We start from the raw sequence: 23,838 nt of genomic DNA, 5'->3' as shown, positions 1-23,838 counted from the left end.
AGATTACAGGATTCTCCTCTTGTCCTTTAGATCCCACCAAGACATGGTTCTCTTCTGCTGGCTTCACTCGCTGGCCTGGCTTCCTCCCTCTCAGGTCAGTAGGACACGGGTCGCCTGGTGCTGAAGCAACGCTGCGACCCTGCGACTTCAGACGGACCAGAGCAGAGCGCGGGCTACCTTCACTTGGGTCAGGCGGTGCTGAAAGGGGACCAAGCAGCTTAAGCCTTAGGGGGGCCCAAACTGACCCCTCGCCAGCCGACCGCGCCCGAGAGCGAGGCTGCGCGGACCGGCTCGGGATTCTGCGGAAGATCTGGGTCCCGCAGCAGGGTCCCCCGGGGATCGGGGTTCCAGGGCTGGTTGGGGCGCCGCTGTGCACCCACCTTGGCGCGCTTTCAGTAGCAGCGAGTTGGCCAAGATGTTCTCGAGCTCCATGGACGACCGCCGCCGCCGCCGCCGCCGCCGCCTCCGCCGCCTCTGCAGCCGCCGCGACCGGGGTTTGCGGACTCGAGGGGGCGGCGGCGGCGCGTCCTCCGCGCATGGTTCGCCGGGCGCCGGGCCGGGTGCCACACTGGGCTGCAGCCCCTCCACCGCCCGCTTCTGCCGCCGCCGCCGCTGCCACGGCCACCAGCCGCGCCGCCGCTGCTTCGGACGTTCCCGGCGCCGGCCTCCCGCCCGACCCTCGGGGTCCGGGGCGTGGGCGGGCCGGGGGGCTCTGACAGCCCGGCCGCCGCGGGTTCCCGCGGTCACTGCCGCCGCGCGGTGGCCCAGGCTGGCGGCCCCATGGCCCGGGAGGGGCTCTCCGGCAGGGGCGCCGCCGCCGCCGCCGCCTCCTGGCACAGCGCCGACTCCCGCCAACGGCTCCCCGGGAGAGGGAGCCCGAGCGCTCTCCCGCTGGCGTGCGGAGGCGGGCCGGCGCCGCGAGGGCCGCGACCGCTCCCAGGAGGCCGCGCGCGGCGAAGGCTGCTGGGAATTGTAGTCGCTCCGCCGCGGGCGAGTAGGCGGGGCCTGGGCGAGACGGAGTTTCTCCCGGCGTTCCCCTTCGCACGGGCTCAGTTCTCGCGAGAACCGGAGGGCCGCCCCGGGCTGCGGAGGTGCACGTGTCTTCTGAGTGGTTCTGAAGTCCGGCGAGTGTCGCGATGGGGAAGGCCAGGTCCGCCGGGGCGCGCGGGAAGGCCCTCGGGGCCCCGGCGGGCGCGCGGAGCGGCCGAGCGAGACCCAACCCCAACCCATTCGAGGTGAAAGTCAACCGGCAGAAGTTCCAGGTCCTGGGCAGGAAAACGCGCCACGATGTGGGGATGCCCGGGGTGTCCCGCGCGCGAGCGCTCCAGAAGGTAAACGGGGGGGTGGGAGCGCGCCCCCCGGGCCCGCGGCCCTACCCTTGAACCTCCGCGGCACGGCGCAGACTCGCGAGCCCTACCGCGGGGTGTGTGCCGCGCGGTGGCCCGGAGGCGTGGGAACCTTTCTGCGCCTGTTTCCTCGTCTGTAAATTGAGATGATGGGAGGACCCGCGTCCCGGGGCTGCGGTGAGGGAGGGCAGTTGTCACTTAGAGTCCTCGGACCAGCGCTTGGCACAGTTGGACGTCGTGTGTCGTGTATGCCCCGTGTCATGCCTCTGGCTTTGGGTGGGCTGGAATGACAGTCCTTGGAAATTTATTGTCCCTCCTTGGAGACCCAGCACACGTGTGTTTCCTTGTGGCTCCTTTGCAGGCGCCTCGGGCAGTTAGTCACTTCTCTGCTGCCGTGTCCCCTGTGCGGATCTCTTTCAGCCTGTTCTCCTGGAGACTCTGAACGCTGCTGGGTTAGGGATCCTGGGCCTTTTCTGCACAGAATGGGGGCTGCATAGGGGTGCTCCTGGATGTTTGAGGAAGAGTGCATCTCTCCTTTGCAGCACACAACCCTGTCCCTTGCAGGGTAGCTGAAATGCTACCCTCCTGGATGCTGAGTGCTTTCACGTTTTCTGTGCTGTGGTCTCAGAGCATTCTGTGCTTTAGGGTTCAGTTCAGGTGGCATTCTCCATGCAGCTTCTGAGACACGCTCCTTGGTTGGCGGAACAACATTGGGAGTTCCGCTGTGGCTCCGCAGGTTGTGAACTGGACTAGTATCCAGGAGGATCCCTGGCTTTGCTCAGTGGCTTAACCATTTGGCATTGCCACAGGCTGTGGTGTAGGTCACAGATAAGGCTTGTCTCTAGCATTGCTGTGACTGCGGTGTGGGCTGGCAGCTGCATCTCTGATTCAACCCCTGGCCTGGGAACTTCCATCTGCCACAGGTGCCGCCCTAAAAAGCAAAACAATGTTTATTATTACTCTGAGGAAGAGGTATCAGTAGGCTAATGAATTAGTAGGCAGAAGCACAGAGGACAAGTAGCTTTCCTAGGGTGGCACGACTGGTAAGGGCTGGGGCTTGCACTGGGTTTAAACCTCTCTGAAGCCTTTATGCGCCACTGGGCACTTGTGTTTCAGCTCTGTTCTAGCAGGTGGAGGGGAAAAGGTAAAGAAGCCGTCGGCCCCAGCTTCAGGGGCTCAGAGTCTGTATTCTCACACGGCTTGGGGTCCAGATGATCTTTGAATTAAATCAGGTGTCATCTTTTGCAAGGAGCGGGCAATAGAGGTAGACGAGACAAGCTTAGAGCTGACTCGAGTGTGTCCCCTGTCACACGCCCCAAGGCAGGCGTGGGGGTGGCAATAGCATGGACTCCACAGTGGACTCGTCTGTCTTCATTACTGAAGCCTCATTGCCCTCGTTTCTGCTTAGCTGCCTGAGGTGGGAACTACCTGTATCTCCCTTTACAGGTACTATAGGTGTTCCCCAGAGTCCTTGCTGGGAAGCGATGGGGCTGTCCTCGTGCTTGACTACAGCTCCTGGATGTCATGTGCTTGTCTGTGAATGACCCAGAAGGTGCAAGGGTTGGTTAGGGTTACAGACGAACTCAGCAGTAGACAAACATGACAGTGTGGAATCTGCGAGTAGCAGAGACTGTGCGTAGAAGTAATTGCACATATGTAGCAAAGAGAAAGGCAGCGCCACTACATTCTTTGCAAGGGATAGCGACGTCATAGTTGCCATAAACGGCTTGCTGCTCTGCTCCGTGTTCTGTGTTTGCCCTTCTCTCAGCTATAGTCTCAGGCCTCTGGTTTCTTCACAGGGTGGAGTGACCACTGAGTGCTCCATCGTTTCTTTTTTGTTTGTTTGTTTCATTGTAGCCTTTGGTGTTAGGCATGGAAGTACAAGGAAGTAGGAACACAGCATGAGAGTTCCCTGGGTCCCAGGCCTAGTCCCCTTTGCCTCGTTGAGTGGCAGGGACCCACTTTCCCCTCGTTAATTGAGATCAGGCTTTCCAGCCAACGCATCGGCTTTTTTGGACTGTTTGTTTCGGTGGCATCTTCCAGGTCCTTAGACCCATCATCGTGTCTCCTTGAAGCATCCCCTTGATGCTCAGAGTTCGTCGCTGGGGCCAGTGAGAGATTATTCTGTGATCTGTTTTTCAGCGCACCCAGACGTTACTAAAGGAATACAAAGAAAGGGATAAGTCCAATGTATTTACAGATAAACGCTTTGGGGAATATGACAGCAACTTAAGTCCTGAGGAGAAGATGCTGAAGAGGTTTGCCCTGGAGCAGCAGGTACGGAAACGACCGAAGGATCTTTTGCAGTAGAAGTTTTTACACAGAAGTCACGCACGGAGAAGGCTGCCTCCCGTTGTTCACCTCTGGTTTTGTGGGCATGGGCCTCGAATGCTGTGCCTTGTCTGGCAAGGCCAAAGGGAGGCAGCTTTGTGCAAATACCAGTTGGGTGGCTAAATAGCTTAACCAGAGTGTATGGCACTGATGCGTCCTGGAGGTTTGGACTGAAGTGCCTTCAGCCAGGGCGAGTGGACTATGGAGCTTTCCTGGTGGGCAGGGCTGCGTGATTTCCCAGTGCCTCCGTGAGCCCGTCGATTGATTTACCTTCTGTGGGTTCTGTTTATATCCAAATTGTTGCTCAAATGACCCAGAATAATCTTCATTGTCAATTGCACAGACATGGGAAAAGCATTGTTTTTTGATGTTTAAATGGATGTGGAAATTTGAGGGTTTTTTCCTCTATTCTGTTAGCGACAACACGAGAAAAAAAGCATCTACAACCTAAATGAAGATGAAGAATTAACTCATTACGGCCAGTCTCTGGCAGACATAGAAAAGCATAATGACATTGTGGACAGTGACAGCGACGCCGAGGACCGCGGAGTGCTGTCAGGTGAGGGCTGGGAACGGGGGCCCGTCTGCTCACTGCTCAGGGTTCTTCTTGCCCTGCTCAGAGACCTAGAAGCGCGGATTCGCTCTTGATGAGGGTGTGTGGGTTGATAGGCAGAGACTGGCTAGGCTGAGAAAGCTCCTTGGTATCCCTTCCTTTTTTCTCTCTCTTTTTCTTTCTTGGCTGTACTTGCAGCACATGGAAGTTCCCCGGCCTGAGATCGAATCCAAGCGCAGCTGCAGCCTGGGCCACAGCTGTAGCCTGTGCCACAGCTGTGGCAGTCTGGATCCTTAACCCACTGCCCTCAGCCAGGGATTGAAACCACGCTGCCAGAGACAACACTGGATCCTTAACCTGATGAGTGAGGCCAGGGATCGAACCTGCATCTTCACGGACAGACACTGTGTTGGGCTCTTAACCCAGTGAGCCACAACAGGACCTCCTCTCCTTTGATTTGTGTTAGGAGCTTATCAAAATCCAGGCAACTTATAAAGGAAAAGCCTTTTACATTTGAAAGTAAATACATTTACTATAACTTTTTTTTTTGACTTTTTGTCCTTTTTTAAGGACCGCCTGCATGGCATATAGAAGTTCCCAGGGTAGGGGTCTAATCGGAGCTACAGTTGCTGGCCTACGCCACAGCCACAGCCACGCCAGATCCGAGCTGCATCTGTGACCTACACCACAGCTCACAGCAACGCCCGATCCTCAACCCACTGAGCAAGGCCAGGGATCAAACCCGTGACCTCATAGTTCCTAGTCAGATTCATTTCCACTGCGCCAAGATGGGAACTCCCTACTGTAACTTTTTAAATGAGTCATTAGGAGCCATTCTTTTGTTCAATGACACAACACAGATAGGAGAATTTCATCTTTTTTTTTTTTTTTTTTTTTGTCTTTTTTGCCATTTCTTGGGCCGCTCCAGCGGCATATGAAAGTTCCCAGGCCAGGGGTCGAATCAGAGCTGCAGCTGCCAGCCTACGCCAGAGCCACAGCAACACAGGATCCGAGCCGCGTCTGCAACCTATACCACAGCTCACAGCAACACCGGATCCTTAACCCACTGAGCAAGGCCAGGGATCAAACCCGCAACCTCATGGTTCCTAGTCGGATTTGTTAACCACTGCGCCATGACGGGAACTCCGAGAATTTCATCTTAAAAGCCAGCCCTCAGAGTTCCCACTGTGGCACAGTGGGGTTGGCCGTATCCTGAGAGCTCTGGGACACAGGTTCGATTCCTGGCCTGGCACAGTGGGTTAAGGATCCAGCGATGCCAAAAATAAAAGCATATTTTACAGCTGCCAAGTTTAAATTATTGGTAGATGAGTTCCCGTCATGACACAGTGGAAATGAATCCAACTAGGAACTGTGAGGTTGTGGGTTCGATCCCTAGCCTCACTCAGTGGGTTAAGGATTCGGTGTTGCCTTAAGCTGTGTTGTAGGTCGCAGATGCGGCTTGGATCCCGCATTGCTGTGGCTGTGGGTAGGCCAGCAGCTGTAGCTCCGATTGGGCCCCTAGCCTGGGAACCTCCACATGTCACGGGTGTGGCCCTAAAAAGAGATTTAAAAGAAAAAATTATTGGTAGACTTCCTGTCATGGCTCAGTGGAAATGAACCCAACTAGTTTCCATGAGGATGCCTCAGCCCCACTCAGTGGGTTAAGGATCTGGTGTTGCCATGAGCTGCAGTGTAGGTTGCAGATGTGGCTCAGATCTGGCATGGCTGTGGCTGTGGTGTAAGCCAGCAGCCGCAGCTCTAATTCAGCCCCTAGCCTGGGAACTACCACTTTCCATGAGTGCAGCCCAAAAAAGACCAAAAAAAAAAAAGTAAAATGCCCAACTGAGTGGCTGCCTCCAGCTCCTGCAGTCAGGGCTGGTGAGGTGTGGGAGGGTCCAAAGTGGCCTGATCCTGGGCTGCCTTTTAAGCCTCAGGTTCCAGCTTGTTTTGCTTGTTTGCCCATCTTTCATGAGATTTGAATTCAGTTCAAAAGGGTTCTTGGTATGTCCACTTGAATCAAGCCATTTGGCCTTTTTATGTCTCCGGGTTTCCTTGGAGCGGCTCATCCTGGGTGTTCAGCTGCCGCTGTGCCCGGGGGCTCCTGCCAGCCGTTGTGTGAGAGAACTTTCTCTTCGAGGTGGACGTCGTTCTCAGGGCCGAGCGTGGGGGACGCTGGCCGAGCGCTCGCTGCACAACCTGCGCCCCGGCCGGGCCTGGGCCTCACGGAGGCGTTCTCTGCCCTTTCCCTCCAGCTGAGTTGACCGCGGCCCATTTTGGTGGTGGAGGTGGGCTCCTTCCTAAGAAGGCTCAGCAGCAAGGCCAGGAGGCGGAGAAGCCAAAATCCCGCAGGGAGCTGATCGAGGAGCTCATCGCCAGGTCCAAGCAGGAGAAGGTGCGTCGGAGACGCCGCCCGAGACGCGCGGCTCCGCTGTCTCGAGACGTTTCCTCCCCGTGCGTTTTTCGGCCGTCGTTGACGTCTGGATTTCATGAAGGCATCCGCTTTGAATGGGAATGCCAAGCGCCTTTGAAGTTTCGTCAAGCTGGTGCTCCCGGTGGTTTCTTGTGGTTTTGGTGGGGGGGTTGGGGAGGGTCGAAGGGCTTTTGTTTGTTTGGGAGTCTATCAGGTGTCACAAAACATGGCTTTTTTGCTGACAGCGAACTACTCAGGGCCTCTCAGGGACTCGCTCTGTAGCAGGAGGTTCCCTCTGCCAGGCTGAGCCTTCCTGTTAGGTGTCGGCGGCGAGGCCTGGACGCCTGGCTGGAGTCCGGCTGTAAGCGGGTGCCTTCTGTCTGTCCTTTTCCTCCAGAGAGAGAGACAGGCTCAACGAGAAGATGCCCTTGAACTCACAGAGAAGCTGGACCAAGACTGGAAAGAAATCCAGACTCTCCTGGCGCTCAGAACAGCCAAGCCAGAGAGCGGACGTGAACAGGAGAAACGCAGGGTGGGTGCGCGGCCCAGCAAAGCCTGGGCTCCCGCTGTCCTCGTGGCCTTTCTCTGCGGAGAAGGGGAGGCCAGACGTCTCTTCTCCGCTTCTCCCAGGACCTGCGTTTTCTGTTAAGCTTTTCTGTTAAGTTTTCTGGTGTGTCGTGTGGGGATGGGAATAGACAAAGTGGCTTCAGTATCTTCTCAGGATAAAAGAGGCGGTCGTGTCCAGGTAGGAGGGACGCTTCCGGGAGCCCTTCGGTTGGTGTCCGGCTTTCCAGTGACTCCCTTGTGTGTCCGTAGAGCCGTTCACTTACCTTTCCCTCTAAACAGTGTGGCTCCTGCCTCACTGTTTTCAGTCTGAGATGTTGGAAAAGCTGCATTGGTTCTGATAGCTGGTTTCTAGGAAATGGTGGCATCTCACTGGGTTCCCTGGCCATGTGCACATCTGTGTGTCACCCTTCCTGTTGCTGTCACCTTTACCCCAGATCCCACCGAGGGGACTTGTCACCTCAGTGAGCAATGTTTGGGTTTGTTATATATATATTTTTTTTTCGGTCAGGCTGCACCCCAGGTATGTGGAGGTTCCCAGGGCTAGGAGTCGAACCAGTGCTGTAGCCGCTGGCCCACACCACAGCCACAGCAACACCAGATCCAAGCCCTGTCTGCGACCTACACCACAGCTCACCCCAACGCCGGATCCTTAACCCACTGAGCAAGGGCAGGGATCGAACCCGCAACCTCATGGTTCCTAGTTGGACTCATTTCTGCTGTGCCACAACAGGAACTCCTAAAGCCGATATATTTTGAGAATTTTCTAGGAGCGAAAAGTCACCTATGACCTAAAAGTGTCCTCGAGACAGATTAGAACAACTCTTTCCAAGGAAGGAAAGACTTAGGATAGGGTTTAGCTTCTTCTGTAATGGTGCCCAGCCAGTACTAGAGTGTGCAGGAAGCTAGCTAATTATGCAGATTTTTTTTTAAAAAATTTCTTCTTTCTGCCCTAGCCTGACACGTATGACATAATGGTTCGTGAGCTTGGCTTTGAAATGAAGGCACAGCCCTCCAACAGGTTGAAAACGGAGGAGGAGTTAGCAAAGGAGGAACAGGAGCGGCTCAAGCGTTTGGAGGTACGGGGGGCGGTGGGGGCCAGCGCCCTTTTGGGAGACCCTCGTGCCTTCCTTTAAGGCCCTTTCTGATTTGTTCTGTAAGATGGGCTGAAAGTGTGCTGGTTTTATCGGTGGAGTGTTTTTATCCTGTTTAAAGTTTATGGTGTTTTATGAAATATATAATATACATATTATATACATAATTACTATGAAAGCAAGAAGAATGCAGGTAATACTCTGCAGCAAATTTTGTTTTACTTTATTTTTTTAGGGCCTCACCCATGGCACATGGAAATACCCAGGCTAGGGGTCGGATCGGAGCTAAGCTGCCGGCCTCCACCACAGCCACAGCAGCGCTGGATCCTTAACCCTCTCAGCTAGGCCAGGGATCGAACCTGCATCCTCATGGATGCTAGTCAGATTCGTTTCCTCTGAGCCACGACAGGAACTCCTATAACAAATTTTAAAATAACGTTTTTTTCTAGTTCCTTTACCTCAAAACAGCTGCTAGCAAGACACAGCACACTGTCCCTTGTTACTGTCCCTTGATGTGTGTTTTTGGCCGCCCCGCGGCACCTGGAGTTCCCTGGTCAGCGATCGCATCTGAGCCACAGTCTCAACCTAAGCCACAGCTGCGGCAGCGCCGGATCCTTAACGCACTGTGCCGAGCTGGCCGTCTAACCTGCACCCTGGCGCTGCGGAGATGCCGCAGATCCCACTGCGCTACACTGGGAACTCCCTCCGTGGTCTTACAACGTCAGTACGACACAGAACAGAAGCGAACAGCAGCACAGTGTGCCCTGTCTGGTCTTCTCCGGGCATCCGTTCATCATGGGCCCCTCCCTGTGCCCCTGGCGTGTTTTCTTCTTTTTGCCTTTTTTTTTTTTCTTTTTTTCTTTTTTTCTTTTTCAGGGCCACACTCGGGGCATATGAAAGTTCCCAGGCTAGGGGTGGAATCGGAGCTACAGCTGCCCTACCCCACAGCCACAGCAACGCGGGATCCTTAACCCACTGAGCGGGGCCAGGGATCAAACCCGCGTTCTCATGGACACTAGTTGGATTGGTTTCCTCTGTACCACAATGGGAACTCCCCGTTGCGTGTTTTCAAATCGCACGGAGACAGGAAGGTGTCCTGTTGCTCTTCCATAGCTGGTGGTGAGTGAAGTTCACGGTTGGCCGGAATCATTTGGCCAGAAAGACCTCAGACAAACAGGTGTTCCTTACTCGTGACTGGAAGAGCCTCCTGCCACAGTGTTTGTGTATTCATTTTTGTTAAATGTCTCCATACGATGCTTACCAAGGGTTTGCCTGTGTCATCGAGGGCTGAAAGCAGAGGCCGGCCTGGCGCAGCGCCCGGAGAGCACGCTTCCTCGTGGCGCCTGTGGGCACAGCCGAGGCTTTTCCTCCCCCGCGCAGGCTGAGAGACGCCGGAGGATGCTCGGGAAGGAAGACGGCGTGCCCAGGAGACCAGAGCACACGTCGGCGGATGACCTAAGCGACGGCTTCGTGCTGGACAAAGACGACAGGCGCACGCTCTCCTACAAAGTAGGGTGTTTGCCTTCGTCTCCTGGTGTTCCTTTTTAATTTCAGAAAGAACGTTTTCTGGTGTTTCACTTAAGTTTCTCGCAGATGGAGATTGTAGTCTTTGTAGGAACAGCCTCCCTGTGGTCCTTTATTTGGTGCTCACGTGGGAGAGCGGCCTGGACCGGTGGTCTTCGCCTCTGCGGGGCGAGCACGTGCCTCCCACCGGGGTTCACGCCGTCGCTGCGGCAGCCCCTCCGTGTATTAAGTGTCTGGTTGTTCTTGAGTAAAATAATGGCCTCTCTCAGACTGGTCCCCGAAGGCCTCTGCCCGCATCCCCTTCCGAGTGTCGGTCAGGGCCGGGGCAGGAAAGCAGAGGCTGGCATCTTGGGCAGAAAGGGACCCAGGGCAGGAAGCTGGGTGATGGGGGTTCGTGAGGGGTCCGAAGCCCCTGCTGAGCCGGCTGTCCCTTGCCCCACAGTGGGGGCAGGAAGTGGCAGACCCTCGCAGCTGCTCCCTGGCAGAAGGGAGGCCTTGCCCAGCATCCTGGCAGCAGGGATTTGGGGAGCACGGTTCCCAGGCCCGTAGCGGCCCAGGCCTACGAGCACATGCACGTGGCTGGCAGAGAGGCCCAACGCAGGCAGACAGATTTGTGCTTCTCGCGAGGAGGGAGGCGCAGCGCCCGTGTGGTCACGGGTGCCGCGCTCTGTCCTAGGACGGGAGGATGCACGTGGAGGACGAGCCCCGTCCGGAAGCCAGTGATGATGAGAGCGGAGACGGAGGGGGCGAAGGCTCGAGCGCGGGGGGCTCAGAGGAGAGCGATGGCCCAGACAGCCACTCGGACCTGGGCTCTGACGCGGGGAGCGACGCGGGACACGAGAGGCCGGCGGAGGAGCAGCGTCTGACGCCCGTGAAGAGGTCGTCAACCGGCGGTCAGGACGTCCAGGAGGCTGCCCGGGCCGAGCTGCCCTACACGTTCGCAGGTAGACAGAGCTGGGCTTCTCTCGTCTGGGCACAACCTCCGTGACCTGGGACGTCTGCCTCACGGGACGGGGTGCGGCTGGGCCTGTGGCCATGTCCCTGTCCGTGCCCTCTCTGCTCTCGCATGGGCACGCTCACCCCTGATGGCGATGTGCCCCCCGCCCCCCGACTGACCCGCGTCCTCCAGGCCTGCGTGTCCCGTGGCTGCGGCGGCTCCGCGGGCCACGGCAGCGTGTCCTCCGGGTGTCCTCGCACTGCCTTATCCACTGGCCCCGGCCAGGCGCTCCGGAGTCACCTGTGCCCAGGCCCGGGCACCCTTGCTGGGCCTCCCGGCGACTCTCCGAGACCCTAGCGGACTGCTTTGTCGCGTGTGCAGAGACACGGGTCCAGTCCTAAACTGTCGTGTGACTTCAGGATGTTTGCAGAGGGGACAAGCTGGTGGGCGAGCCTGCGTTCTCACCTCGAGGGAGTGGCCGGGACCGTGGGCGCCTCGAGCGGGGACAGTGCTCTGCTCAAGGGGCTCCTGCTGGCCTGCTCTGAGAGGTCTGGGTGCTTCGGCCCACGCCGCCTCGGCTGCCCACCTGCCCAGTAGGAAGCACATTTCTCCTGCAGGGAAGGCCGCAGGTCTCTGGCTTGAGGTCGGTCTCGGGCACCCCGTGACTCGCAGGTGGTGTACGCGGGGCCTTCGTCAGAGGTGTTTGTCGTCACTGCATGCGAAGGAAAATGGGTGTTTCTAGAAAAGAGAGTAAATTGTCTCTTGGGGTAAAGGAACTGCTGTTACTTAGCGTGTGTTTAGTTTTACCTCTGTGTTATCCGAAGTAAGGGTGGTTCTCATTTTACAGGTTAAGTGTGGGGTGTGTTTTGTGGTTTTCGTAGCTCCGGAGTCCTACAAGGAACTGAAGTCTCTGTTATCAGGAAAACCAGTGGAAGAGCAGCTTTTAGTTGTGGAGAGAATTCAGAAATGCAATCACCCGAGTCTTGCGGTGGGAAACAAGGCAAAATTAGAAGTAAGTCGGAGTGGTTTGCACCGGGAGTGGGGGGCGGGGCCCTGGTCTGCAGCGCGGGGCGGGCGTGGGGTGGGCATGGGCGGAGAGCCAGGCCGCGGCAGGCAGCGGGCCCACGCTTGGCCTCACGGCCTCCAACAGCCACGCCAGACCTGGGCCTGACCAGGATCGTGGAACGTGGCGTGCCCCCCAGCGGTGGCCGTGTGAGGGGGCTCGTCTGCCTGCCGCACTGAGCTCTGCTCCCGCCCTTGTTCCTGCAGAAGCTGTTCGGCTTCCTCCTGGAGTACGTCGGGGATCTGGCTACGAAAGATCCACCAGACCTCGGCGTCATTGATAAGCTGGTTGTGTGAGTGAAGTGGGTTGTCTGGAACATGCGGCTTTGAGTTGAACAAATTTTGTGCTGTTTATAAAGTCAGGAAAATACATTTTGAGGTTGCTACGATCAGCCTTGAAAATGGCCCATAGCATACACGGCTGCGGTGATTCAGCAACGACCCACGTTTACAGCTGGAATCGGAGCCGCAGCTGCCAGCCTACACCAGAGCCACAGCACCACTAGATCCGAGCCACATCTGCGACCTCTGCAGCAGCTTGCGGCAATGTCAGATCCTTAACCCGCTGAGCGAGGCCAGGGATCGAACCCGCGTCCACACAGACATTATGTCAGGTTCTTGACCCACTGAGTTACAACGGGCTCTCCACCACCCACTCTTAAGTCCTGTTAACATGCTGTTCCTGTCACCCTAGAGACGGGACGTGTTTTTAACCGCAAATGAATGAACTGTAAGACTTGTTGATGGTATTTGATGGCTCGGTTTCTGTTTCATTCACCAGCGACGTTTCAGGCTCCGGTTGGGTGGGCTGCGAGGGATTGGAGCTCGTAGGCAGTGCCAGTGGTCGCTCCAAACCCACCCCATCTGCTCCGTGCCTCAGTGGGCCCCAGCAGGCTCACTCCGCACTCACTGCCTGTGGGCCCTCTCGCCCGCGTGCTCTGTACCTGCCACACTAGGCCCATGAGAGCAGAGCCATGTGGCGGGGAGGGCAGAGTGCCAGGTGGTCATTGAGAGCAAGTGGCCTAGTGGTGCCCGCGGGCCAGCCGCCTGCTGCGTGCTGCTCACACTCGCCCTCAGTGCCAGCTTCTGTCCCAGGCGTGCGTGTGGGGAGCCTCTGGCTCCTGGGTGAGGCACCTCAGGACTGCCGGCCACGTCTGCAGGAGGAGTGGTCCCTGTGCTGGTACTGCCACACGCACAGCTCCTTCTGGCACCCCACCTGAAGAGACGGAGCGGGTGTTTAGGAAAGGGCAAAAAGGCGTCTTGAAAAATCGTCTGTCAGCTAGATGGGCCAGCCAGGTGTCAGTAAGGGGCTCCCAGTTCCAAGTCGGCAGGTGACCTCACGGGAACAGAGTAACCGCGGGAGGTGCGGGGCTTTTCTGTGTCTGCTCCTGAAGACGTCCTGCCCTGACTTATGTTTTTGATCAACAGGCAGTTGTATAATCTCTGCCAGATGTTTCCTGAGTCTGCAAGCTACTCCATGAAATTCGTCCTTCGAGACGCCATGCATGAGATGGAAGGAATGGTTGAGACCACCGGCCGGGCGGCCTTCCCCGGCCTGGACGTGGTGAGCGGGGGCGTGTTTCATCCAGTCGCTGGCCTGCAGCCGCCCGCGGCCAGGTGCCGACGTCACAGGGCAGGGCTGGTGTCTTTGAGAGGGGTCTGCCGTGGTGCCCCCAGACCGCCTGGGGGGTCCACTGGGACCAGGCCTGGAAGGACTGCTCCTCCTCTGACCGTCGGCTCCCCGGCGCCTGAGGACCGATTCCGTCTTGACTCCCGTGCGCGGTGCCGTTGAGTCTCCCCGCAGAGAGGTTGTGGGGCGAACCCAGGGGCGCGTTTTCTAAGGACCCAGCCTGTGGGCTGGTCTCCCTCCGTGTGGTCGTGACAGTGACCTGTTCACCCTGAGACCTCTGCCCGCTTCCGAGTGGCCGTGGGTGTGCCGTCAGCTCCGGGAACTGAAGGAGTCCTCGTTCCGTCTGCTCTGTCTCAGGTCTTAAGTTGGACCGAGTTACCCTGAGCAGCGGAAACTGAAGAGGCAGGGTTTATACTGATGGCTTGAGCAGGCGCCCCAGGCCAGGGCCTGGGCCCGCGTCCACGCCCCTGATTCTGAGCACGGCCCGTCGGTGCGTGACCTGGGGGAGGTGGGCGGCCGTGTGGCCGGGCTGGGGTGGCCCCTGAGCTTCAGCCCAGGTCCTCCTCTTTCCTGTCTGCTCGTGGGGGTGAGGCTGCCGCGACCACCCGCAGGCCTGTGGAGGCTTCCCGAGCAGACGTGGGTCCACTCCCAGCAGGAGAGCTTGTGCTCGGAAGACCCAGGGGTCTTCGGGGGCTTTGCCGGGCAGTGCTGGGGGTGCGGTCAGCTCGTGGACTCCTCTGATGGGCTGGTTGTGGTAACCGTGGCTTCAGGCCTGTCATTGGCCTCTGGTTCCGGCCAGTCTGGTCAGCGTGTGTCACGGTCCCCAGCGGGCGGGGTGCTTAGTTTCTGCCGAACCACCGAGAGAGCGCGTCAGGTGTGTGTTTGCTGTGTGTCTGTCCAGGGGTCTCTTGTTCAGCCTTTATTACTCTCCTGGCTCGGGGGCTCTGTGACTTCTGCGTGTCCCTCCTCTGTCACTAACTGCTTGAGTCTGCTCTTTGGACCTCAGGAGGCCCCACAAGCAGGGACGGGGGCTCCTGCTCGGATTCAGCCCCCCCCCATCGCCCTGATGCTCCGTAGTGCTGAGGGGAACCGGGTGGGACGGGGAGGGAAGAAGGCTGGCGTAGCCCCAGCGGGGGGACCCGGTGTCATGGTTGGGTCGAGGTCGGAGGTGGCCGACTCGCCCGCCAGCGCGCACCACTTTCCGCGCAGACGTCCCACGTCCCGGCCTGTTTGGCTCCTGGGCGTGGGGGGCGGCCTAAGGACTCGGCCCGGTTTGCTCGGACGCTCGGACACTCAAAGCAGCTCCGTGTGCTGAACGCCTTCAGCCTTCAGAGACGTCCCGGGCTGGCTTTCCTGTGATGTCGCTCATGGCAGGTTTTGCCACGTGACCAAAGCGAACCAGTGAGATCCTGTGATTTGTGGGGCTGGGGGCGTCTCACGTGCCGATGCAGAGATTTCCCTCCGGCCTCCGGATCGGCCTCGGGAACGGCTCTGCAGAGACTCCCGTCTGCCCTCGCGGGGCCCCCTCTCCATCTGGAAGGCGTTTCTAGGCAGGGCAAGTGGCAGGTGGTGGAGGCAGGCCTGGGACAAAAGACTTCATCTCGTCCTCGTGGGGACCCGCAGGGTGTGAGGACAGTGTGCCCCGCACACAGATGAGGAAATCGAGCCAGCGGGTCGCCAGGACTTGACCCAACAGCTCGCGGCCACCTGCTGAACTGCAGGAAAATTGCTGCCGTTTTTCTTAGGTTGAGAGAGTTGCAGCCTCTGTGCCCAGCTCATGTGATGGGGCCCTGGCCCAGCTCTTGGTGGAGGTAGAGGTAGAGGAAGACGAGCTTCTAGGCCAAGACTCGGGCTCTTGTGCTCGTGCCGTTGCGGCCACGCCCAGAGCAGCTCTGCCTCGACTCCGTGCTGTGGAGCCCAGGGTTCGGGAGGCCAGAGACCTTGAAACCCCTGCCCTTCTGCGCTCGCAGCTCAGAGCAGAACCGGTGGGGCTGGGGCCAGAGCCTCGGGCCGCCCCTTCCTGAGCTTGGCGGGTGACCCCTGCCCTGGCCACCTGAGCGCGAAGGCCCCAGGACGGCGGGTGGGGACTGGGTCATGAGTCCTGCCAGGTGCATGGGGTCCCATTTCTGTTGTCCAGTTCACCAGGGAAGCCGGCACACTCTGGAAGGGTCTGGCCTCGTGTGGGAGAGCAGCAGTGCGGCAGGGAGGGGAGCCGGCCGCCAGAAGCAGTCCCAGCCTGACCTTGGCCGCATTCGGCTGTGCTCCACCTGCAGCCTCAGAGCCCTCTCTGCTCGCGGGCGCCCTCCCAAGGCCGTATCGTGACCCTCGGTTGCCGTCTTTAACTTGCCTGCTGACCCTTCCTTGGCAGCTCGTTTACCTGAAAGTTGCTGGGCTGCTGTTCCCGACCTCTGACTTCTGGCACCCGGTCGTCACTCCTGCGCTGCTGTGTCTCAGCCAGCTGCTCACCAAGGTATGTCAGGCCCGCCCCATGCTGGCAGCACCTCTGCGGGGACCGAGCCAGGGCTGGGGACACTGGCATCGGGGTCGGGAGGGAGAAACGCTCGTCTCCACGGGCCTGCGATGGCGACAAGCCGCAGGTCTGAGTTTAGAAGCGGCCTCGCTCCCTCCAGGGCTCGTGGACGAGGGTCCAGGCTGTCCCTCTTCCTTCGCTGGACACGCTTCCCGCAGGGCAGCCGCCACTCCACTCAGGACGGGGGACCGGGAAGCCTGATGAGCCGTGCTGGTCTCTCCTTGCGGTGCTGGGGGGCACTGCTGGCCCGGCGGGTCCCGGCCGCTCCCCACGGTGCCCCCTCCATCCGCAGTGCCCGGTGCTGTCGCTCCCGGACGTGGTGAAGGGTCTCTTCGTGTGCTGCTTGTTCCTGGACTACGTGTCCCTGTCCCAGAGATTCATACCTGAGCTGCTTAATTTCCTCCTTGGGATCCTTTACATCGCAGCTCCAGGGAGGCCAGGCCAGGGTGAGTTCATCCGAGGGCGCTTCCCGGTGGGCTGTGCTTTGCAAAGAGACGCGGCTTCATCGCAGAAGGCCTGCCGTGTGGGAGGTGGAAAGAAGACAACACATCTGAAGTCCGACCCCGGGGTGGCGCCTTTTCGCCTCTGTGCGGAAGGGCAGAGACGCCGAGGCTGCTTTCTCCGTGTCCGTTCTGCGCTGAGGAAGTGTCAACCGTGACCCCAGGCAGCAGGACGCGCCGCCTCCGTTTTCCGCGGGTGCGGGCGCTGCCCTCCGGTCGCTGCCGTCCCGTCTCTGGTCTGCAGCTGCCTCCGCCGCTTGCAGATCTTCCGAGGTTGGAAGGAGAGGGCGGCGGTCAGAGGCGGTGCACCGAGAGCCCCGTCGCCCTGGCTTCCCTCTGTCCCTCGGTGGCGCCGGGATGCTGAGCCCCTCCCACCTTCCTCCCGGCCGCTCACCCTTTGTCCCCTCGCTCTGTCGTGTCTCAAGGACAAGACCTGGCTCTCGGGCCGCAGCATCTCGTAGATGCCGGGCGGGGCCGCAAGCTGGGGACCAGCAGTCCCCGCAGTTCAGCACTCAGGGTGGCCGTCCTTTTGCTCCCCACCCCCCAACCTCGTATCGCATCCTCCCTGCATGCGGCTGCTGCCCCAGTGGCACCGAGCCCCCCCTGCTCTCTCCCAGGTGCAAGGTGGGCGCAGGGGAGGCACGGCCGTGCCCCAGAGAGACCCACGAGAAGACAGTTGCAGCCACGGGTGAGGGGCTGCCGTGGACGCACTGGATGCCCTTGTCAGGCAGGGCGGAGGACTGTGGTCCCCAGACTGGCGTCCCCCACAAGCGTCTCGCACTTGGCCCAGCCACCGCCCACTTTGCTGCGCCAGAACCTTGCCAGGCCCTGTGCCCACACCCGGCGGGCCATTCCTCTGCCTCCACTGCTCTCAGAGGGACAGCTCTGGGGCCGGCCGTCCCTGACCCGGGTCACACCCACGTGGGCTTCCCCCCCCCGACCCCCCCACTCCCCCTTCTCTTTCTTGGCCTTCATTTCTGATGCTCAGTCCAGCTCACTTTTGTGTTACGGGGGGGCCGTTCTTGGACTAGGCCTGGGCACCCCGCCTAAGCTGTCCCTTGTCGCTGGTGGGGACGCGGTGCTTGTTAAGGGTGAGCTTCCGAAGGCCTCGCCCCGTCGAGCCTGCTGTGCAAGCCCAGTACCCCTCAGGCCGTCTCTGTTCCTGTCGCCCTGGGAATTCAGGTTACAGCCTGGTGCCCCCGTTCAGAGCCCTCGGGAAGAACGCCGGGCTGCTCTGGGTTTCCGACGCAGAGGACGTGGCCACGTGGCAGAGGAGGAGCCTCTCGCTCCGTTGGGCAGGGAGCTGGAAGGCGCAGACGAGGACGGAGGCCAACCACACCAGGTGCGTGGGAGCTGCTAGAGCTAATAAAGGAACGCAGCACGTCGGTTATATGTCCACACACAATGAACAACCGAAGGAGGGGGTTACAAAAACAATTCCTTCTGCAAAAGCATCAGAAGGAATGAAAAATTTAAGAATTAGCTTATCCAGGGAGGTGGCAGACCAGGACGGTGAAAACCGCAGAACGCCACTGACAAAGGCAACGGAGGCATAAGTAAGATGAGCCGCGTGTGTCCACGGATGGGGACCCTCAGTCACCTCCAGATGTCGTCGTGGGGGTCAGGCTTCAGCAGAGGGCTCGGGTGGGGTCCCAGTCCCAGTCTGGAGAAGGAGGGGCAGAATGAGGAGGGGCTGGACCTCCTGTTGTCAGTCCTTCCACTCCGAGTTTTCAAAGTCACGGTGACGTGAGATCATGGTGGTTTCGGTGGAGTTACCCGACGCAGACGACACAGAATTTACCGCTTTATCCGTTTCTGAACGTACAGTTCGGTGGCATCAAGTACTTTCACATCGGTACGCAATTGTCTCCAGAACCCACCTTTCCAAACCGAACCTCTGGCCCCGTGACACTGCCGCTCCCTGGCCTCCCCCAGCCTCTGGCCCCACTGTCTCCATCCTGTGTCTGGATTCGACTCCTGGGGACCTCTTGCCAGTGGCGGCCTGCTGAATTTGGCTTTGGGGACTGCCTTATCTCACTCGGCATGACGAGCTCGAGGTTCATCCACGTTGGGTGTGTGTTCACTTCCTTTTTAAAGGCTGAGTAATACTCCATTGTGTGGATGGGCCCTTTTTGGTTATTCTGAATCATGCTGCCGTGGGCATGGGTGTCAAGTATCCATTCCAGTTTCTGCTTTCAGTTTCTTGGGTTTATACGCAGAAAGGCAGTTGCTGCGGCCTGTGTAGTTCTGATTCTGACTTTGTGAGGAAACACCATTCTCTTCCACAGCACCTACACCATTTTGCGTTCACAGCAACCTAACGCAAGGGTTCCAAGTTCTCCACATCCTTGTCAACACTTAGTATGTGCTGGGGTTTTTTGGTTTTAGGGTGGCACGTGTGGCACATGGAGGTTCCCAGGCTGGGGGTCGAATCAGAGCTACAGCTGCTGGCCTTCACCATGGCACAGAAACGCCAGATCGGAGCCGCGTCTGCGACCTACGCCACCGTTCACGGCAGCGGCAGATCCTTAACCCACTGGGCGAGGCCAGGGAGTGTCCTCGTGGATACGAGTCGGGCTCATTACCACTGAGCAGTGACGGGACCTCCAGCATTTTCTGGCTGTGCTGGCAGCCCTCCTCGGGAGGGGCCGTGTCTCCCTGCGGCTCTGAGGTGCCATCCGCCACGGCCGTCTTTTCACGCGCCCACTGGCCGCTCGTGATCCTTGGAGAAAGGGCTCTTCGAGTTCTGGTGGCGGTTCCTTCCCGGGAGAAAATGAACAGCTTGCCTAGAATGTGTTACTTTCGAAACAAATCTGCTTGATTTTACAAGTACTTTTAGTGGTTTAAAAACTAAAACTGGGGAGTTCCTGTCGTGGCGCAGTGGTTAACGACTCCAACTAGGAACCATGAGGTTGCGGGTTCGGTCCCTGCCCTTGCTCAGTGGGTTAACGATCCGGCGTTGCCGTGAGCTGTGGTGTAGGTTGCAGACGCGGCTCGGATCCCGCGTTGCTGTGGCTCTGGCGTAGGCCGGTGGCTACAGCTCCGATTCGACCCCTAGCCTGGGAACCTCCATATGCCTCGGGAGCGGCCCAAGAAATAGCAAAAAGCCAAAAAAAAAAAAAAAAACACACAAAGCTAGAACTGGGAGTTACCATTGTGGATCAGTGGTTAACAAATCCGACCAGGAGCCTCGAGGTTGCAGTTCGATCCCTGTCCTCGCTCAGGGGGTTAAGGACGGATCCGCCGTTGCTGTGAGCTGGGGTGTAGGTCGCAGAGACAGCTTGGATCCTGCGTTGCTGTGGCTGTGGTGCAGGCCGGCAGCTGTAGCTCCAATTGGACCCCTAGCCTGGGAACCTGCATATGTTATGGGTGTGGCCCTAAAAAGAAGACAAAAAACTCTGAAACTGGTCTTATTGAGCTAAGGGCCTCTGTGGCCATTTTGGCAACTGAGTCTGTTTTCCTGGGTCTCTCCCACGTGTGTATTTGTTATTAAACTTTGATTTTCTCCTGTTTAAAAAAACAAAAACAAGCTGAAACGGAGCCACTTGCATTTCTCAGAACACTCCTTCCTGTTCAGGCCGACGTGCTGTTTTCTTTCATTCCTGACACCGCGGGCCCTGGGCCGCTGCCAGCGCTGCCCCTGGCAGATGCTGGGCCCCAGCGGCCCGCGGCCCTGGTGGCTTGTTCCGAGCTGTGTGTGGAAGGGTCTCGTCTTGGTTTGTTGCTGACTGGAAGGAGGTGGCTGCTGCCTTCCTCTGGTCCTGAGGCTGGATGTCGCCTTGCAGACTGTCCTGCCTGGCCGTGTGTCTGGCCCTGGTGAAGCGCTGTGTGCTCCTGTACGGCGCGCTGCCAGCCTTCCACGACATCGTGAGGCCCCTGAAAGCCCTCCTCGCCCAACACCTGGCCGACTGCAGCCGCCCCCTCGAGATCCAGGTGAGGCTGCCCTCAGGCCCTGGCTGGGGAGCGGGTGCGCAGCTTTGCGTCCTTGGGCCGAGGGCCCTAGACACCCAGGAGGGCCCGGCCCCTCAGCCCGCCCTGCCCGCCAGGGCCTGGGCAGCGGCTCTGGGCTCCGAGGAGGCCCCACCGTCCTGAGCAAGGAGGCAGGAAGCCAGGAAGGGTGCCCGCGGCTTGCCTGGCGGCTCCCGCAAGGCTCAACGGGTCGGCCCTGGCTGCCCCCGCGTCGCGGTGGGTGCGGGGGCCGTCGCGCCGGGGCTGCCCGGCTGCTCCCCGGGGCGGGCGGCCCGCAGCCTGTGCATCTTGGCGTTTCAGGAGCTGACCCGAGGCGTCCTGACGGACATGGAGAAGCAGCCGACGCGCTGCCGGCCGCTGGTCTGCGAGAAGAGCAAGCCCGTGCCGCTGAAGCTGTTCACCCCCCGGCTGGTCAGAGTGTGAGTACCGAGCTCCCGCTGCGGCGCCGCGCTAAGGCCCCACTGGTGTCCAGGAGCACGAGGCTGGGCCCCGGCCTCCTCAGGTTAAGCGTCCGGCGTTGCCGAGACCCGCGGTGTAGGTCGCAGGCGCAGCTCGGACCTGGCGTGGCTGTGGCTGGGGTGTAGACCAGCAGCTGCAGCTCCGATCCGCCCCCTGGCCTGGGAACCTCCATGAGGCGCAGGTGCGGCCCTAGAAGGACAAAAAGAGCGAAGAACAGCGTGAGTGCAAGGGCTGGGCGGTCAGGCGTGCGCAGCCCTGAGCCGAGGCCCGGAGGCCGTGGAGCGGGACTCGCTGCCTCAGCGCCGGCCTCTGCTTCCAGCCTGGAGTTTGGGAGGAAGCAGGGGAGCAGCAGGGAGGAGCAGGAGCGGAGGAGACTGATCCACAAACACAAGCGAGAGTTCAAGGGCGCCGTCCGCGAGATCCGCAGGGACAACCAGTTCCTGGCCCGGATGCAGCTCGCCGAGATCCGGGAACGGTGAGGCCCGGGGTCGCCCTCCCACCCCCGGGCGCTGGCGCCCCCTTCCCGGCGCTCGTCCCCACCTGTCCTGCACGGAGCTGCAGGCGCCTGGGTTCTGAACCGCTGTGGGTCAGAGGAAAAGAGGCGGCACGTCTTCCAAAACTCATCTAAAAATGGGCCTTTTCTCTTTAAGGGACGCGGAAAGAAAGCGGAAGGTGAAGCAGCTTTTTAACAGCCTGGCCACACAGGAGGGCGAGTGGAAGGCTCTGAAGAGGAAGAAGTTCCAAAAATAAATCAGACAAGGAGCTGCTGACTGTGCCGTGAGGTCAGGGGGCGTTCTCCTGTCTTGGTTCCTGTCGGAACTCTCGGGACAGGTGCACTGTCCCGGTGGAGACCCAGCCTCTGCGAGAGCCGGTGAACTGGGAATGACCTTTGTTCGTCACCCCAGACAAACCCCCGTTAATCACAAGCCGTCCTGGTCAGGCTTCTGGTCAGCGCCGGTGGTGGGCCGAGCACGATTGCCTTCATGTATGGAATTTAGAATGTTACTTAATGTTACCTAAAATCTGTTACAAATGAGACAAGTCTGCAAACAGTTGAGAAATCAGAAGGAGGAAAGTCGCCCATCATCCCAGTGCCCTGACAGCCAGGACTGGCGCTGTCCTAGGGCAGTGTCGCTTGACGCTCTGGGGTGCCAGGCTGCTGTGGCCCAGAACGAAGTCTGGTTTTGCGCCAGATGAAATGGGAAGACGCAGGGCCTGTGGTCGAGGCTGCAACTTGTTAGTTAACAAAGGGCTGTCTTTTCCCACTGCACTAACGGGAGTGCGGTTGGCAAGGCCCCGGGAGCCCACTGCCTACCCTTGCGGCCCCAGGCCGTGGCCTGCACAGCCACCCCAGAATGCTGCTCCCCTGAGCGGGTGAGGGGGACAGGCCCCCACTCCCAAGCCCTGCCCCAGTCTCCTAGAGCCAAGGCACTGAGTCCTCATTCCTTAGGTGACAAAGAGGACACATGGTTGAGGCAGCCATGCAAAGTGGCCCAAGAAGTCCGTCGCACTGCAGTGACCATGGGGACAGTAGCCAGACGGGACACATGGGAGGCGGGGAAGAGGATAGTCGATCCTGGCTCCCAGCAGGGAGGTTGCTGGGAGAACCCCAGTTAGATTTAAGGTGCACCGGGCGGTGCTGGCGCTCGGACTGCAGAGGACGGGGCCAGAGCAGCTCCTGGTGCTGGCCAGGCTCCTGCCAGGATTGCCTTGGATGTGACAGGGACAGGTGAAGAGGCCACGGTGGGCGAGGTGTTGGCATCTGCCACCTCCTGGGGTGTTCACGAGTAGGTGTTTGCCAAGTGCGGTGTGGCTCCACAGTTCTGCAAGGCCTGGCAGGCCTGGCTGCTGTTCCAGCCTCAGGTTGGGTCCACCTGTTCGAGTCAAGCAGCTGTTTCTGTTAACTCGCCGAGCTGCTGGCACTTGGGCAAGACTTGCTAGTGAGTTCTAAGGACAGTGTGCCAGCGACAGGCTGCCAAGCTTGAAAAGCTCTAGCTTTCTGCCTCATGTATCAACCTGAGAACGCCCACCTCTGTCCACCCTGGCCCCTCCCCACCCCACTCGACTTAATTCTTGGAAATGTCAACAAGGCCGTCCCAGCCCCGCCACCTCCTTGCGGGCCGGGGGAAGGGGAGGGCGGGGTTAGCTCGGGGGCTGTGAAACCGGCGGGGACCACCTGGCCGGGAGAGGTGGGGGCTGTTGCCAGTGTCGCATCCTCCTCCTCTGGAGCTCTGCCCTTCCCGGCCACCTGAGAGAAGTGGCCGCTTCGGTCCACTGCCCTGCGCAGGCTTCTAAAGGGGAGCGCAGCTCGACTGGAAGAGGTGGACGTCCCGAGCCTGGGTGAAGGCGCGTGTCCTCGGGGAAAGAGCTATAGCCGGTGCTCTTTTTGGTCGTTGGAGCAGCAATGGCGTGTGAGGCAGAAGCGTGGAAATTGGGGTGAGCGCCGCTCGACCTGGCAGGGACTGTGGGCCTTTGGCTGCACCAGAGAAGCTGAACCTCCAGTGCCCAGAACTCTTCCTGGTGTGGCCACAGAATCTTTTAAGATACGGGAGGGAAGCAGGACGGTGGGTGCAGGCCGGGTCCAGCAGCCCGGAGTTCCTCCAGCTGCGGGGGCCGGGGGCCAGGCCCGAGTGCGCCCGGGAGCGGGGGTCGGGGGGAGCCCCTGCCCTTCCGGGAGACCCCAAGGCAGGCGGGTCGCGGGACAGCCCCGACCGCGCCCTCTCCTCGCCAGCTCGTCCAGGGTCTCAACCATGCGCGGCACGAGTGCGCGCGAGGCCTCTAGCCCAAGTGGACGGTGCGTCGAGGGTCTGGCCGGGCCGGACCCCGCCTTCCGGACGGGGCGACCAAAGCCTCGGGATCCTCGGCGGGCGAGGCTCCTCGGGCGCAGTCTGGGGGCAGATGGAACCGAGGCCTAGCGAGCGCCTCCGCT

The 23,838-nt window shown here is 59.6% G+C and overlaps 2 protein-coding genes across 8 annotated transcripts in view; one reads left to right on the top strand and one right to left on the bottom strand.

The window, feature by feature from the left end:
- The window catches only part of GRK4 (G protein-coupled receptor kinase 4), a 54,431-nt gene extending 53,427 nt beyond the window's left edge, over positions 1-1,004 (bottom strand). For 6 of the 7 annotated variants that reach the window (XM_005666504.3, XM_021100940.1, XM_005666506.3 and 3 more), the window contains exon 1: positions 381-919. In XM_005666504.3, coding sequence (XP_005666561.1) covers positions 381-432 — 52 coding nt within the window. In that variant the 5' untranslated portion in view covers positions 433-919. Of the gene's footprint in view, positions 1-380 lie in introns of all 7 variants that reach the window. The other variant, XM_021100943.1, reaches the window with a different exon arrangement.
- On the top strand, positions 993-21,945 carry NOP14 (NOP14 nucleolar protein). Its single transcript, XM_005666511.3, has 18 exons — positions 993-1,331; positions 3,489-3,623; positions 4,095-4,236; positions 6,483-6,622; positions 7,038-7,172; positions 8,161-8,283; positions 9,679-9,807; positions 10,499-10,766; positions 11,641-11,771; positions 12,029-12,114; positions 13,250-13,385; positions 15,820-15,921; positions 16,274-16,427; positions 17,664-17,823; positions 20,267-20,414; positions 20,751-20,869; positions 21,229-21,384; positions 21,560-21,945. Exons 1-18 carry the CDS (start codon positions 1,137-1,139, stop codon positions 21,657-21,659), a joined length of 2,559 nt encoding a protein of 852 aa, XP_005666568.2. The 5' UTR covers positions 993-1,136; the 3' UTR covers positions 21,660-21,945.

This window comes from Sus scrofa, chromosome 8, assembly GCF_000003025.6.
Source record: "Sus scrofa isolate TJ Tabasco breed Duroc chromosome 8, Sscrofa11.1, whole genome shotgun sequence".
Classification (NCBI taxonomy): domain Eukaryota; kingdom Metazoa; phylum Chordata; class Mammalia; order Artiodactyla; family Suidae; genus Sus; species Sus scrofa.
Note: the sequence above shows the minus strand (reverse complement) of the source record. Positions and strands in the feature narration are given on the sequence as shown.